This window comes from Tupaia chinensis, unplaced genomic scaffold, assembly GCF_000334495.1.
Source record: "Tupaia chinensis unplaced genomic scaffold, TupChi_1.0 Scaffold000426_1, whole genome shotgun sequence".
Taxonomy (NCBI): Eukaryota; Metazoa; Chordata; class Mammalia; order Scandentia; family Tupaiidae; genus Tupaia; species Tupaia belangeri.
Genome location: NW_006159931.1, coordinates 3,562,818 through 3,580,759, shown reverse-complemented (window position 1 = coordinate 3,580,759; position 17,942 = coordinate 3,562,818). Strand labels below are relative to the sequence as shown.

General features: G+C 41.5%; 1 protein-coding gene across 4 annotated transcripts in view; it reads right to left on the bottom strand.

Annotated features, from left to right (window-relative positions):
- Window positions 1–17,942, bottom strand: part of TBC1D19 (TBC1 domain family member 19) — a 111,884-nt gene that overhangs the window by 31,117 nt on the left and 62,825 nt on the right. For all 4 annotated transcript variants that reach the window (XM_006154941.3, XM_006154942.3, XM_006154940.3 and 1 more), the window contains 2 exons: window positions 10,448–10,522; window positions 8,392–8,454 (listed from right to left, as the gene is read on the bottom strand). In XM_006154941.3, coding sequence (XP_006155003.1) covers window positions 8,392–8,454; window positions 10,448–10,522 — 138 coding nt within the window. The remainder of the gene's footprint in view (window positions 1–8,391; window positions 8,455–10,447; window positions 10,523–17,942) is intronic.

Genomic DNA, 17,942 nt, shown 5'->3' with positions numbered 1-17,942 from the left:
GTCCCCTTTTAACGGGAAAAAAAAAAAAAAAAAGAAGTTGCTTTAACTTGCAAGGATTTAATTACTAGTGAGGTTGGATACTTTTTAATTTGCATTTCTTCTGTTGTTGTTGGATTTTTTTAAGGTTTTTGCTATGTGTGTGTGCACTCTCCAGGGAGAAAGAGAAACACAGAGAGAGAGTGAGAAATTGCCCTCCCCTGGGGAAGACCATGCCACAATCCCTTCTCCATTCTCCTCTCGAGAATTTGGGCACTGCACCCAGCACCTGGTGTCATTTTCAGGCTGCCGGGTCCAGGACTCTAACTGCAGTCAGCCATGTGGGAGTCTAGCACCTTAGCCACTATGCCACCTGCTAGCCCCTCAAATGGATGTTTTAAAGCTCTTAAATTCTTACATTCTGTATTAAGAATGATCATCTTTGCTGTAACCATGTTGCAAATGGTTTTGCTCAAATAAGATTCTGACATAGAGATGTTTTAAGTTTTTACATGCTCAAATTTACCAACACTTTCCTTCATGTTTAAAAACCCCTCTTCACATTTATATTCTCCACACGTTCACTTAAATGATAGAAGTCATCGGTGCTGTTCATCAGGTATTTCTGGTTCATCTACTTTGGGACTATATGCCAGCTTCTCTTTTCTGGCCACAATGGTGTTGGGTGTGGCCGTGTGGCTTGCTCTTTACTCAATGGCCATGGATATGTGTTACCTGACAGTTTCCAAATGGAAGCTTCGAAAACCAGCGCAGGGGGACCAGCAGTTAGCGTAGTGGCTATGTCGCTGGACTCCCACGTAGTCGACTGCGGTTCACGTCCCGGACCCGGTGGCTTAAAACTCACGCCAGGCGCGTGTATGTGTGTGCCCAAGATCCCGAGAGGAGAATGGAGGAGAAGGGATTGCAGTGTGACCATCCCCCCTGGGGGGTGATTTCTCGCTTTCTGTCTCTCTGTCTTTGTCTGTCTGGTGAGCACACACGCCCTATGGCAAAAACCTCTCCAAAATAAATAAATAAATAAATAAAATAAAATAAAAAAGAAAACCAGTGCATAGGTAACCAGGTTTCTTCCTCAGTGTTCCAAACAGCCTGCAGTCTGGGGTAAGACAACACAGAGCCCGCTCTCATCCTTCCCAGGATGGACATGACCACCAGCGAGAAAGAAATCCTCATGGTTTTAAACCAAAGGGACTTGGGATGTGTATGTTACCATAACATAATCTAGCCTATTTGTTCTGACTAAAACAGAAAATTTCATCTGGCTTCCTTTTGCTTAACTGCCAGAGGCAGGTGTGTATGCGCTCCCCAGAGGGGTTACGGGGAGAGGAAGCACCCCCCGAGTGGGGAGTGGGCGTGCCCACAATCCCTTTCCTGCATGTCTCCAGCCCATCAGGATTTGTGGCACATACTCCTGCAGTCTTTGCAAACTGCCAGGCCTGGGGTTTGAACTGCAGTGAGCCATACGGGGTCTGCTTCCTACACACAGGGTTTAATCACTATACGCAGGCCCAGCCCCACCTAGCCTATCGATGATAGCTTCATTCTGTGGTCAAATCATTACTCCATTTGAAATTTATTTTGAGGCTAGCTTACTGGAGGTGAAATTATAATTACCCTTTATTAACCGGATGACACTGGGCAAGTTGCAGGACCTCTTGGAGTTTCAGCTGCCTCACAGAAAACATGATTGCAGTAAGAATGTCCAAAACAAAGTGTATTGAAAGATTACTACACATCAAATGCTTAGAAGTGTGCCGTAGCACGTGGTATTAGGAAAACGTTAGTGCAGCCACTGCTACTACCGCTGCTAGTCATTGTCTTCTGCGTTCTGCGGTTTCCTTCCATAGCCAAAATATTTTTTTGTCTTCGTTTCTGGAAAATTCTTCATCACTCTCTTTCTGGACAATGCCATTCCTGAGTGTTCTCTATTCACTTGTGCTTGCTGCCTGGGATGCACAGTGACACACACTTTTCAACCTGCAACGCCTTCTAATTACCCTTCTCTCGCTGTGCTCAGATACGAACCACATAAAAACAAACACTCATTAATTTCTTTCTTCTACTCCTATTGTGCACCAGGCATTGTTTTAGGTCCTCAATGCCGGGAATAGAACAAATGAAAAAATAAACAAGCAAAAAGCTCCCTTGTGGAACTGAATTACGGCGGGGTTATAGCCAGCAGACATAATTATTACGCTACCCAGTATATTACACGGTCAGTGCTACAGCAATAAGGTAAACGGGGAACAGGGAGAGGGAGCTGCCGTGTAAAAGAAACAGGCTTTATTATTGTATATTTATGAATTGTCACAAAATAGCCTTTTATTGACTTTTGAAAAGGTTCACGAATATATCAAATTGTACAAATTACCTGCAGATTGCCTAGAAATAGGCAAATCATCAAAAGACAAATCTGGTCAAACTGTATATTTTAATGTCACTCAACTGAGCTATATTTGTGGTTTCAAGGGGCAATAAATTTCTCTACTTTCTAAAAAAAAAAAAAGGCATCTGATTAAAAACATGAAAAGAGTATAGAAACCTGGGATATGGGAATGGGGTGGGGCAGCGTTTCAGGCAGAAGAGCCACCTGCAGCTGAGTTGGGCCTGACGTCCTTCCCCTCTTCAGAAGTGTCTGAAGCACTGGCTGAGGCTCCATTTAAACTCCATTGTTGCACAACATTTCTTTCTGCTCAGCCCCGCTTCATTGGCTGCCCTTCCTCAGGTGCTAAACTCAAGAGCACTCCCTAATAAGCCGTCAGTATGCTCACCTCCATTCGGGTCTGATTTCCTGGGACCTTTCTTGCAACACAGCGAAAACTGAAAAAAGCTTTCGGCTACCAAATACTGATAATACTGATCTATCGTGAGGCGGGTCCAGCGGGACTTACTGACAAAACCGGATGTGGTGTGAGAGGAACACGGGAGTCAAGGGCGATGCCAAGTGGAGGCTGAGGCTGGAATCATGGCCGATCTGAGCCATCTGGGATGATGGGTGAGCAGAAACCCAGGAGGGAAGAGGCAGGCAGAGCAGTTTGGGAAGTGAGATCCGAAGTCCAAGATAGGGGAGCTTGGGGAAATCATCAGGTGATTGTGTCATCAGAGAAGTCCGAGAACTGATACTGGAAGGAACAGCCTACAAGACTGAGGAGTAGGTAAGAGGTGGATTTGTGATTTACAACGCAGGGCCCAGCAAATGCTGGGAGGTGCTTGCTGGGAGATGTAGTGTTTCAGGAAGGAAGGCAGGTTAGGCTGTGAACAAAGCAATTTATGTGTCTATTTTTGGCAAATGGCTTAATAAGATCTCAAAAGAATAGAAACGCTAAGAATCTCTATGGCTCTAGCAACTTGTTATGATTTCCCCCTCCCACTTAAAATAAACAAACATGCTCTCTTTCTTAAAGAAGGCCCTCCAAATTGTAGAAGCTTTTGGTCCCCAAATGCCAGACTTGTGCCTGGTGACCAGTAAAGTAAAATGAAAGGCCGTGGGCAGCTGAAAGCCAAGTGAAGACAGAGCACAACTGGCCACATGCTCTTTAGAGAGCAAGGACCAGAACCAGGAATTGGTCACAGGATCCAGCTCCTGGTGGTCCCAACGAGAGCAGCTTCAGCTCAAAGACTAAGACACTATAAACAATGTGTGGCACCTGGGTTTTTTTTTTTTTTTGTCCTTTTCTTTGTAACTGAACACTTAAGAGATCTGTCCATATCAGTACACAGACAGAGCAGTTTCCTTCTTGGAAGGGCTGCACCATATTGCATCATGCTGCATATACCACAATGTATTCAGTACCCCATGAGTGGGCATTTTAGTCATTTTAAACTTTATGCTATTTCTGACAATGTCCAGAATAATTAGCCTTCGACCGTGCCATTTTGTATCTATATGGGTATCTCCGTATATACACAGGCAGAAAATGTATCAAAGGCATATTCACTGAGAAGGATGATGGCTCTCTGGCTGTGGATTGACATCTTTTGTTATCTTTTATTCATCATTAAAGATTATTGCTCATACTTAAAGGATTTTAAAGTTTGGCTAATAGGCATTTACATGAATCATCTTAGTTCTCATGGTTTTTAGTCCAGTGACCTGGAGTTTTTATATATCTATAGTTGATAATCCTTTCTGATGTCTAGAACTATTTTTCTTATATTAGTCATTGGCTTGAAATTCCGAAATGACCTGCATTGTTTTAGAGGGAATTTCTCCAGTATTTGACAGTAAGTAACATTAACTTACATCGAGATGGCAAATGCTGGCTTTTCATACATGCTGTTATGCTCAGAAAATACACGTTTTTTCTAGTCCCTAAAGAGTTAGTATAAAATGAATACTAGGTTGCACAACAATGTGAATATGCCTAGCACTAGTGAACTGTATACTAGAAGTGGTTAAGGTGGCCGGTTTTGTGTTATTATCAGAATTTTAAAAATTTTAAATATGGATGCTATCAAATATAGTCCCACATATATTTTGATACATATTGAAGTAATCATTTTAAAATCTAACCTATTAATGTGAGTAATAATTTCTAATAATTATGCTCTAAAAAAAACTCCCATTCACAAAATGTTACCAAGCCAGTAAATAATATTAGTCTCTTCTCCCAAACCTTCCTGCATCACAGCGGCTGGCGGAGTAACACAGATGTGCTGACGCTGATTATCAGTGAGTGGGCCCGACGGGATCTCAAGGATTCTTACAAGAGAAAGAGAGAGGCAGCAGGGACCCAGTCGGAAAGAGATTTGAAGATGTTATCTACTGGCTTTGAAGACGCAGGAAGGGGCCGCCAGCCAAGGAATGCAAGTGCGCTCTAGAAGCTGGACCAGGCAAGACGGGGCGAGGATTCTCCTTCCCAGACTCCGGAAGCAGTTCGGCCTGCCAAGACCTTGATTTAGCCTGGTGCAGCCCATTTCAGGTTCTGCACTTCACAAGTGTAACGACATATTTGTTTCAAGTCATTAAATTTGTATTGATCAAGACCGCAATAATAAACTGATACAACTAATAAACTAATAGAACAATAAAGTAATACAACTAATACTATTAGAATGAAATAACAGAAAAAGAAAATGTATTTACAAATATCTCTCTCTCATTGCCTAGAGGAAAAGCAATTCCTGAAGAAATGTTAGTATTTCGTTTTAGCAGACTGGGAGGAGCAGAGTTATTTTAGAAGAAGTTCTGTGCTTAAACAAATCCCCCTCGAGACCCTGCTGCCCTAGAGAGGACAAGATACCCGAGACTGTTCTAAGAGAATACTGGTGACAGTAAGGTGATAATGCCAGAGGTGCTATGTCAGACGGTATGTACCAGTTACCAGCGAAGAACTGCCAACCCTATTTAAACCCAAGTGAGTGTTTTAACTTCTAAAATTCTAATTTTGGGATCTGTAAGTAAATGCCAGTTCACACTGGAAGCAGTTCGGTTTAGTATGCAGAATCAAACACCAGGAAATAGGAGACTCTGGAGGAATTCTTTCCCCAGAACTCCTTTAGCAATAAAAGGAGAGAAACATCCCTCTGAAAATCTGAACCCAAACTCCTACTGTGACTTCCACATTCCAACCCCCAGGGGGGGGGTAGGGAAATTAGCACAAAAATTATGTATATCGCAGAGAAGTGCACGAGTACACAGCTACAGAAAGAAGTAGGAAGACGTGAGTATACCACCAGGTAACTAAAAATCAAAGCGGAGCTCCAAGAAATAGGAGAAAATCAGAAAATATCTCCCTCTCAAAGGATCATAACTCCTCACCAACAATGGATGAACACAAGAGGTCACAGAAATTCTGGAAAAGAATTCAGAATATTTATTGTAACAAATCTCCATATGAATCAAGAGAAAACAGAGAAGCAACTCCGGGGGATGAAAAAGTCCTTCTATGACTTAAAGGAGGAACTCCATAAAGAGACAGACACACTGAAAAAAAATTAAACAGGATTTCTGCAGATAGAGAACACAATGCAGGAAATCAAAACCATCCTCAATAGTATCAACAGCATATTACATCGTGTGAAAGAAATCTCTAACCTTAGAGACAAAACCTCTAATTTAGTGCAAGTAGCCAAAAAGAATAGAAGAATAACCATTAAAAAAGAAGACAATATATTGACATCATTAAATATATGGACATCTTTAAATATAGACATCATTAAATGACCAAATAGTCACATAATAGCTACTCCAGAAAGCGAAGAGACAAAGTCAAAGAAAATCTCCTTTATAATTCTATTAGCCAAAAAGTTTTCAGAGTTAGAGAGGCATGTAGACATACAAATCCAGGCAATATGAAGGTCGCCAAATAGATATAAGAAGATTTCCTCCAGGGCATATCAGAGCCAAATTGGTAAAAAAAATCCAAGACAAAGGCAATATTCTATAAATGGCAAGAAAGAAATGCCAAGTTACTTAGAAAGGTTACCCCATTAGACTAACATCAGATCTCGCAGCTGAAACAATGCAGGCAAGGAAAAGATGGGAAGCTTCTGTTATGCAGATCTGGGGCTGGGGAGGGACAAAGTGGCTCATGACTCAAGCGTCACAATGGTTATGACTCAGTTTAGTAGCTCTTCTTGAATAAATGTTCCTTATTTGCTGACTTGTTGCATAACTTTAGACAGTTTCTAGAAGCTTCAAATGGTTTGGGTTTTGTTTTTAAATAGTTACTAGTTACAGCTTGTCTGCTAAGGTTCTGTGGAGCTCCTAAGGCCACAGTTCCAGAGGTGGTCATTTTCACTAATGTTTCAGAAGTACAAAGGTTCTCTATTATTACTACATAAATGAAGCATTAACTTTATTTATATATTTGAAATCTACTGAGTATGAAGAATATGGTACATATTAATTACATAAGCAAATAAACTTGTAGACTATTTTTGCATTTGTCAATTGTTAGTTAATAATTAACTTTATATTAGAGAATGGAATTTTAATTCTTTACTTTTTTTTAAGAGATTTTTTTTCTATAGGAAGCATGTGCTTGCCAGAGAGACAGAGAGAGACAGAAAGTAAGAAATCCTGAGGGGATGGCCACGGCACGATCCCTTCTCCTTCATTCTCCTTTTGGGATCTTGGGCACAGACACACACACACGCACACACACGAGCCTGGTGTGAATTTTAAGTCACCAGGTACGAGACTTGAACAGTGGTCAGCTACGTGAGAGTCTAGCAACCTAACCATTATACCATCTGCTGGTTCCACCTCTTTACTATTTTTTAAAATAAAATTATACATTTAAAATAATACAAATCTCTTTGAATTGTTTCTATGGTAATTTGAAATGTAAATTTTATAAATAAATTATATAAAATATCTATACTTCAGCTATTGAAATGTATGATGAATTAAACCTTCTTGAGGGATTTTTACTTAAATATATTCTCCCTCAAGCACATGCATACCACGACCATTACCACACAAAAACCTGCTCATCTAAACAGCTACCATGGCCATGTGCCGTTTCCTCCATGACATTTATACCGACATTCATTCAAAATTGTTATTATGATGCATGTGCAAACTTTATAAAAACCAAAAACACCATCTAGGCAATTCTATACAAATCACGTATTTTCCATTCTTGATAAATAATTTTACCTCAGTGGACGTGAAAAAGAACTAGGTAAGGTCCAAGCATCCGCAATACCAGTATATGAAATCGTCGAAGGGTAATCCTGACACGCCAAATTAATTTTGAAACATTTCATGATTATCTAATATCTTTAATAGAAAAGGATCTGTAAGCACTTACTCAGGACATCTGGTATAGCTTCAGTAGAAGCTGGACAGCCATTGTAAGGGTCTGTCAGTAACGAGGACAGGAACCCCACCTGTCAGTCTCCCGGCTGTAGCGCACATAGCTGAAGATAGCCCAAAGGCTCATCTGCGAACTCTGGCTCTCCTACAGTGAGAACAAACGCTAACCCGATACCAAATGCACAACGGTTAACCTAATAAGCACACCTTGCATTTCAGAAGGGCTTACTTAGTAATAAAGGTGCCTCCTGAAGTATCATGATTAGAAGGTAAACTGGAAACAAGAATAGCATGTATGTGAATTCTCGAGTTTATTCACTTCCTTTGAAAAGAGGCAGAGAAGCAGCCTTGATCAGATCTTCCAGCACATGCTCCCCAGCCCCGAGACAGGCCGGGCCCGTGGACATGCCTGCTGGGGCACCACGGCTCAGCCGGGCCCAGGACCAGACCTGGGGCCTTCCCACTCGGCTCCAGCACCATGCAGCAGTCCCCACTGCCTGCGGGGGTACCACAGCTCAGCCGGACCCAGGACGGGACCTGGGGCCTTCCCACTCGGCTCCAGCACCATGCAGCAGTCCCCACTGCCTGTGCCACGGAGGCTGGGCCTATACTTTATTTTTTAAACTTACCTGATATAAATAATCTTCAAATACAAAATAATAGTCATCATTGCTGGCTGTCAACTTCACGTCCTATAATTAAAAGTAGAGAGCACTTAAAAGAGCCCAAGGGAATCTGTCTGCAGTAGCACTAAAGCATACACGCTATTTAGAAACAATTTCAATGAAGTCGTTCCTCTGTGTATGATTATAAACTTCTCAAATAGATTTCAGCACTGCTCTGTATTTCTTTAACCAATATACATGGCACGTTATTTGACCTCAAATTCTTTGTACTTCTTATAGGTTCCACTAGTAATTTTTTATTATTTATTTATATTTTATCTCCTTTTAATCTAATATTTAGGGGTCTTAAAGTTGGAAAAGAAAATCAAATTCAATCATAACATCCAGAAGCAGCCATAACCATCTGGCCCCAAATTACTGTTCCGGTCTCCCCATCCATCGTCCACATACTTGCCATTCCCCCAGACACTAAGTATCTTCCATCCCTTTGTGGTTATTCACTTACAAGTCACCGTTGATTGCTGGGAGCCTAATGATATCAACTTTCTGCCATGTGCACTTACCTTTTAGAGGCCAGATCATTATCATTGATTTCATTTGGATAGATGATCAGTTCCTTCCATTAAATATAACTGTATTTCCTTTGGCTAGATTATTAGTTCCTGTAACTATATTAGCTATAACTATATTTCACTCCCGACCCATGACCGCACACTTCTTTCTCCCTGAGGAGTCTTCGCCTCTTTGAGCCTTACATCCTGACTATTTTTCACATACTGGAGCTCCCTCCCCAGGAAGGCCGCCCAGCACCCTGGCATGCCTCTCGGCTGCTGAAACTGCTGTCACTTCGGAGCTCCCTCCCCAGGAAGGCCGCCCAGCACCCTGGCATGCCTCTCGGCTGCTGACCCTGCTGTCCCTTCCTCAACAGCAGCCCCAGTGGCCCAGAACACAGCCACTCACCTTATTTTAGCATTTTGATTTTGTCATTTTTGTACACTTGTAACAGCTTCTGTAAGCAACCTGCTAAGCTGATTCTAAGCTACCAATTACTGTTTTTGTTAACGCTGTGGCTACAAAGTTGCAAAAGTTTTGATTGCTTTACCCCAACCCTAGTTTTCCATAAGCTCTGTTTTTTAAAAGTTTTTGGTGTTTTTAATGCATGATTTTGCAGGATGTGAGGGTTTTTCCTCCCTCTCCAGGAAAAAAATGCATTTATCATCTACATTCTAAATGCCAGTGTAGGCCACTCTTGCCCTAGGGCAGGTGCCTCCACGCCCTGTACTCACCATCTCCCTATTCCTCCTAAGGCTAGATGGTGAACTCTGTAGGGTTTCCAACACAGCATGGCACGTGGCAAGCAGCCCTTCAACATTACTAACTACTTGGCCGTATTTCACCCAGACAAATCTTCGAGTTCTGAACCTGCAACAATCTTCTCTCCTCCATTTCTGAGACCTGTAATAACATGCCTTTCTCCTCTACCTTTCGAATTCCAAATTTAAAATCCAAGTCTTTTAAACAGCCTCATTATTAATCCAGAATCCGTAGTTTACATCATGCTTAAAGCATCTATAACATGACTCTCACTGATTATCAGATACTCGAAAGCAAAAATTCGATGCACCCCTAACATAAAACTTATGTACTTATTAGCCATAGTCTAGAAATCAAATGAAATTAAAGTTTAAACATGACATTAATACAAAGAGAATAAAGAAATAGTCCCTAATCATGAAATAAGTAAGATGGAAATACAGTTTGACTTTCTTTTCGGTTTTTGTTTGTACAGAGAACTTGAAAGCATAGTGACGAGACATGCGAATCAGGAGGTGAGAGGGCAGGAAAGGACCACGTGGACAGCTTTCAAGGGCAGGGACGACAATGCTGAACGGAGACCGCAAGTTCTGAAGACTGATGCTAATTTACAAGTATAACGATCACTTAAAACAAGCGCTCAGTGTTAGCTGGTATCAGTGTACACAGCACAGGCCCCACATAGTGAAGACTCATCGTTTTAACGACTTAATGAAATGCAAAAACGATACATGCTTTTACTTACTTTATAAATTAGACTGTCCACCAAAAGGTCGTGCTGTATCACGTTGGTCTTAAGCTGCTCATAATACAAGATATCCTAAATTTAAATGTGAAAACAAAACAAAAACAACTCGAGAGCAATCCATTAATAACGTTAGCACCAAACTTAATAATAATGCCCATTAATAATAGTTTAACTCAGGGTAGGAATTCTGTTTTAGCCCCTTTTTGTCCGCCTGGCAGGCCAGAAGCAGATGCTCAATAAATACCCTGAATCCCGACACTCAGGGTGACATCTGCCACCTGGTGGGTGTTCAGTCAGAACTGCGGGATGGAATAGCTGCAACAGCAAGTCCAGTGTTAAGTGCGTAAGGTGCCTGGCACTGTCTGATCACTCTGTATGACTTAACTCACTTAATCCCAGCCCAACAGAATGAAGTCAGTCAGCGATTATGACTCCCTGCTACATCTGAAAAACTGAGGCCCAGAGAGAAAAGTAACTTGCTATCTAAGGCCTCTAAGCCACTAAGATTTGATCTGATCCCAAGAAACCTAGCCACGAACTTTCCCATAAGCCCAGAAGGATTACTTAGCATTGCCTTTTTACTACGTAAATTGTTAGTAAGTCAGCATGACAGATCACTCTTGTTGGTAAAAGCAACCCTACACCATATAAAAGTAGTCGGCTTTTATTATGAGAATATGGTCCCCCAACACTACAAAAACCTTAATAACTCTGTACAGTGATATGATTAGGTTAATGATTAATTAATAGAGAATAAGAAAGAGAGGAAAGGAAAAACGGAAAGGAGAGGGCAAGGAAGGAAAGGAGAAAGGGGAGGGAGGGAGGGAAAGATGGGGAGGAACTTGCGAATGTAAGGAAGATGAACCTCAGGTTAGTGGGGACATTAAGGATCGAGGGTCACAGATAGGCTCCAGGACATAGAAATGCGACCTCACTGCTCTCATCTCCGGGCCCCTTAGTGATCCCAGCCCGTAGTGGGAGGCTGCTCACTGCTCGGGGGCATAGTACACACTCATCTGTAGGAGTCTTTCTTTCCAAAGTCATTTCCTCAAACAAGGAAGAATTACGGGACCGTTTGCGGGGACAAGGAAGGATATTTATTGCACGGAGTTGACTTGCCACTGACCCCATGTTTCCTGAAATGTGATTTCTTGATGTTGAATGATGTTTAATATACAGTTCTCTGATTTGGTCAAAGTGTTCTTTGTCTAAGGATAATCTGGGCATTTACTGGCTATTTTTAGCCCTTTTAATATTTAATTTAAGAAGCCTTAACTAGTTCTCATTCATCATGTTTTGATTTTTTTTAACTATGCAACATTATTTTACTATTTTACTTACCTTCCACCGTATCTATTGAATTTATCTCTCTGGCTAGAATGCAAGGTCCTTAATGGTAGAAACAGCACTGAATTAAAATGCCAACTCTTGCCAACTGGCAAAGGGCCTGGCATTGTACCTTAGCTCTGGCTAGTGAAGCGGGACAAATGCTAAGGAGTTTATAGAGTTTGGCCTCTTTTCAAAAACAAAATAAATGGAAAGTTACAAACGAATATATATACATAAAAGAACAGGCCAGCCCGCATCACAGTGGGTAAGCCCTGTACATGGGGAGCTGGAGCCTATAAGGCCAACGGAGGTTGGAGTCCCTGCCCCAGCAGCTTGAAAAACATGCCAGGTGCATGTGTATGTGTGCTCCCAATCCTGCTGCGTGGAGAATGGAGGGGGGGGGACGGATGGCAGTGTTACCATGCTCCATTAGGGGGCACTTTCTGTCCCTGTCTGGCAAGCATACTCACCCTCTGGCAATAAAATAAAATACATTTTAAAACTCCAAAGCTAGATAAATTTAATCATTGTCCTTCCTGAAAAACCAATGTTACTTGTATTTTGCTCTGTATTTGTGCCTTTATGTATCATGTGTATTCTTCCACACCTTTCTCCATACCTACATGAACACAGTTGTGAGTTTTGCTTGATTTTTAACATGAAATGGATTCATACTATACTCATTTCAGCTTCTCTAATTTAACAGTCTATCGTGGCTATGTCTCTATGATAACAAATACATACACGACTAATTCACTAATTTAAGCACTGTGTATGCTTTAATATTTATTTTAAATAACTATTTCATTTAACTTTATTTATGTATTTATTTTTTTCAATTTGACCAGAGTGAGTGAGAGAGAGAGAGAAAGTGAGAAAGCAAATCGCCAGTTCCGGGACTTGAACCGTGGTCGGCTATGTGGGAGTCCAGTACCCTTAACCACCATGCTACCTGCTGGCCCCTGCCTTAATATTTTCAAAGCTGTGTATAGATATATCACAATTTATTCATCATTCCCCCCTAGATGGATGGATTCCAGTTGTTCGTGTCTACAAATAATGCTGCAATAACTATCTTTATAGACTACGCTTTTATACCTATGGGATAAACGGCCAGTGAGATGCTAAACTGAAGGCTGTCTGTGCCGTAAATTGGGATACAGATTGCCTAACTACTCCCCTCCTCCCGAAAGACACCATCACCTACACTAGAGCGTACTTTATCTAAATCCTCACCCCTTTAATCTCCTCGTGCATGAAAAATGGTATGTCATTATGTTAATTTGCACTTTCTCAGCTGATGATAAAGCCGAGGGTGTTTTTCAGTTGGAGACCCTGACTACTGGCCCTTTGAATTTGTACGGCAATGATCTTCCTTTCATAACATTTACCTTTTTTCTACTCGACTCTCTCTCTTGTAACGATTTACTGGATTCTTTGTAAGTAGAATGAACCCTTTGCTACTTGTGTGCAAATACGTTTTCTTCAAATAATGAATTATTGGATTGTTTATGTTATACACTGAACATTTCTAAAAACTTCTTTTTGGGGCCAGATGGTGGTGTGTGGTTAAGATGGCTGGATCCCACGTGGCGGGCTGTAGTTCAAGTCCTGAACTGAGAAGTTTGAACACATGCTGTGCACATGCATGTGTGTCCAAAATCCTGAGAGGAGAATAGAGAAGGGACTGCAGCATGGCCATCCCTCCTGGGGGGCGGATTTCTCACTCTCCCGCTTTTTCTTTCTGTCTCCCTCTAGTGAGTGCACATGCCCTGTAGCAAACTAAAACAGACAGACAAACCCTTCGTGGTTCTGTGTTTTATTTGTTCTAGAGAAAGCTATTGATTTCTGTACATTTATTTTCTATACATCTGTCTTACAAAAATCTTATTATTGTAATCTTTTTTTTCCTTTCCTTTCCTTTCTTTCTTCCTTTCTTTCTTTTTTTTTTTTTTTTTTTTTTTTTTTTTTTTTTTTTTTTTGAGGGATTTTTGCTATAGGGCCTGTGTGCTCACCAGAGAGACAGAGAGACAGAAAGCGAGAAATCACCCTCCAGGGGGGGATAGCCACACCGCAATCCCTTCTCCTCTTGGAATTTGGGGCACGCACATGCGCCTGGTGCGAGTTTCAAGCATCCGGGTCCAGGATGGGAACCACGGTCGGCCATGTGGGTGTCCGGCAACATAACCGTTACACCATCTGTTGGTCCCATAAATTATGAGTTTTCTAACTAATGAATGCAAGTAGTAAATTGAATTAGGCTATTTTTCCACCCAGTTATGTACAGTCCTTAAAGATCTGACAACATTGCTGAACCTGTCACAGTTCTGGCTCTGTGGCTGCTGTCTGAAAACAGCAGGATTGTGCAACTGCTCTGTACTGCTTCAAGGAGCCCTACGCACCAATGTGAATGACTAAAGATGGCTTCCTGAAGAAAGACACTACCAGCATGTTGTGAGTAATCCACGTCTCTAACTCCAGACACTGAGTCAGCTACTCTGATCCGTGGGTTCTGTGTCCACAGTTGTGCATTTGCAGATCCAACCAATGGCAGCTGGCATTTCCTCCACTGGCCAGATGGGGACCCTGCAGGTTTGGAGGGCTGGCTGTAAGGGACCTGGGCATCCCAGGATTCTGGTGTCCACAGGGCGTCCTGGACCCAACCCTCCACATGTACCAAGAGAAGGCGGTGTAACAGTACTAGTGACAAAAATCTCTTTCCGATTCTAGAGGGGAAAGAAGAGCTCAGAGAATCAGACTGAGAAGGGGATCTGAAAGTATCTAGTCTCCTTTTCTCATGCGCACATTTAAAAACGAGAGTTGGCCAAATTAACTATCTGGCTTGTGACTGAACTAGTCATCATAGTCGCCAGCCTACACGAACGGGTTTCAATAGTTCTCAGCGTAACTATCCACGAGATGAGAGAAAAACACGGAGAGGAGAGCCCAAGTCACAACATGTGGGGACAGTTGGTAAGGGGCGTGGAAGCCGTCGGAATCACAGCGAGCCATTCGTGTCACTGTGTGTTTAACCCTGCCTAAACCAAGGAGGAGAAGGCTTTGGGGGATGGCACTCTCGAAAGGATGTACGTGTGCTAACCAGCAGTCAAGGCTCTGCCAGAGCCACGGCTTTGCACGAAGACCACTGCAACCTCACCCGAAAAGCACTCCCACGGGGACATGTGCCCAGAAACCGTCTGTCCAACCAGGGCTGACGTCATCCTTGTCACTGATCCTGTAGCCAAGGATAATTGTCCCCAGACAGCTTATGTAATCCCTTCTCATTTTTCTTTTACAAACCCTGTCTTTCCTTACCTCCCTGAATAGGACCCGGTACACCAGGCCTAGGGTGTCTTACACGGCAATGCCTATCGCCAGTAAGTATATTTACCCTCGTAGAGTCTTTCTGCCTGTTAATAAGAAGTCAACCGGAACAAGTTTTATGTTTACACTATCTCTTTAGCTTAAGAAAAGAAAGAACTCATAATATAGTCAACTGCTGATTTATATGAGCCTCCCATTTCTAGACAATATACACAATGACATTACAAATAATGGGAAAAACACTTTAGAAAAAAGAATAGGCTTATTTAGGGTCAGGCGGTGGCACAGCGGCAACACAACTGGACCCACGGGGGAAAAGCCCTGGATTCGCGTCCCAGGCCCTCCTCGGGCATGCCAGGCCTTTGTACACATGCTTGTGGTCCAGGGCAGTGAGGGCGAGGGGTACACTGTGGCATGGGAGCCCTGTGGAAGTACCTGCCTTTCTGTCTCTTTTTTCCATTCTTTCATAGAAGAAATGAATAAACTTTCAAAATCTTTTTTTTTTTTTTTGAGAGGTTTTTGCTACAGGGCACATGCCCTCGCCAGAAAGAGAGAGAGACAGAAAGCGAGAAATCACTCCCAGGGGGATGGCCACGCTGCAATCCCTCCTCCTCCATTCTCCTCTCGGGATCTTGGGCAAACACATGCACCTGGAGTGCGTTTAAGCCGCCGGGTCCGGGACTCGAACTGCAGTCGACTACATGGGAGTCCAGCAACATAGCCATTACACTAACTACTGGTCTTGTGTGCCCTCTCTTTCTAATGTGCCACCTACGACAATTATTTTGGAACTGCCAGAATGTGTCAAGATCACACTTGTACAGCTAAAATTAAATGTAAGTGATAAAAAATATTTTAATCAATAAAATCAAGATCACTTTTCTGAAAAAATTAATTGATATTATTTAATTATTAATAGATAATTTTCTGTTTACACTCACTTTGCATTTAGAAAATTCAGGTGGCAGGACCAGCAGGTGGTGCAACGGTTACACCACTGGACTCCTTTGTAGTCAACCAGGGTTTGAGTCCTGGACCTGGTGGTTTAAAACCCATGCTAGGTGCATGTGTGGGTGTGTCCAAAATCCTAAGAGGAAAGGGGAGAAGGGATTGGAGAGTAGCCATCCCCACTGGGAGGTCGTTTCTCACGTTCTGTCTCTGTCCCTTTCTGTCTCATTGGCAAGCACGTGCATCCCATAGCAAAACTCTCTAAAAAAAAAAAATTCAGGTGGCTATTAGCTTAATAACACAAGTGTGCAAGCCACATTTAAACAGTGTAACCAATAATCATTATTTAGAATTATAACTTTATTATCTGTGATTATTATCTAGAATAATTAGTCTGATATTTACGGAAACACTCTAAATTTGTTTTCCAAACATCAGGAACTACTCTGCAAAGAAACAGAATCTGTTCATCTGGTTCCTGAACAATGAGGTTAGCAGGACACCTTCAAAGTTAGAACAGGACAAGAGTGACTTCTGAAAATGCTGACATATACACAAAATGCCCAACACACACTCAAAACTATTCTGTAACCTGTTACCTCTAAAGTGTTAGCGCAAACGATCAGTAGTATCATTCAGTCTAAAACTGCTGTGAGATGAAACCTACGTTTTATCCTTTCAAAAGAAAGCAAGTGATTTTGGACAGTACTGTTCATAAAAGATTTAAAACACACAGACACAAGCACACATGCACACATGATTTGTAAAGCTGAGAGGTATAGTTTTATAGCAGATATTCATGATGCTCAATATTCCTTAAAATTTCATTACTAATTATAATGAATTGATAACATAATTATATGGTATTTATTATCATAATTATTGCCATTAACGGTGATCACTCATGTGCCAAGCACTGTTAAAGATCCACATACATGATTTCATTTGCTTCTCACAACAATTCTCTGATATAAACATTATCAGCTCTATTTAAGTATGGATTAACCGAGATTTGAAGACATTTAAATAACTTGCTGTATTATGTACTTTCTGTAATTTGGAAAAGTGAGGGTTGAAACCAATTCTATATGATTCCAAAACTCATTTTGTTTTTAAGACAGATTTTTGCTATAGGGTGCATGCACTCGCTGGAAACACAGAGAGCCAGAGAAAGAGAAAGTGACAAACCACTCCCCAGGGGGGATGGCCATGCTGCAATCCCCTCTCCTCTACACCACCCACTGCCCCCTGCAAAAATCCATGTTTTTAACCACTAAACTAGGGAACTATTAATGTGCTATATTCATTAAAGTCTTTAAATGGATAACTTCTATGATTAAAAAAACTAATAATATTTTAAAAATCAATGTCTTATATAATTTTTCTTTACAAAGTCTGTTGGCTATTTCTTTTTTATTTGTCATATTTCCTAGAATAAAATGTTCTTATACTTAGAAAAATAATATTCCCACATAATCTCTCAATTTTTAGAGCCATAAAAATACTGCATATTCAAAGGTGGCTGCAGGGTCACAGAACTCACTGACTTACACTGAGCTGCCCTTCTTTACTTCTCCCCACCGGAACACCTGGATTCCACCCCACATCTCCGCTGATGCAGACTGTTAGACGCCACTACCAAAATTGTGCTCGCAGTTCTGTTGTGGGTGTAATGCCACACTGCCTAATTATTAACAGCAAAGCTTCTATGTTAAGCACATGGTTATTTAAATATATGTTAAATCTTGTCTTGCAATGTAAAACTACAGTGATTTTAATAATAAAAATGGGAGAGGCAGGAAAATAATAGAGTAAGAATTACAAGTCTATTTTGAATAATGTGTCTTTGAAAACAAGGCCTAGGCTGCTCAGATAGGCCCCGCCCCACCCC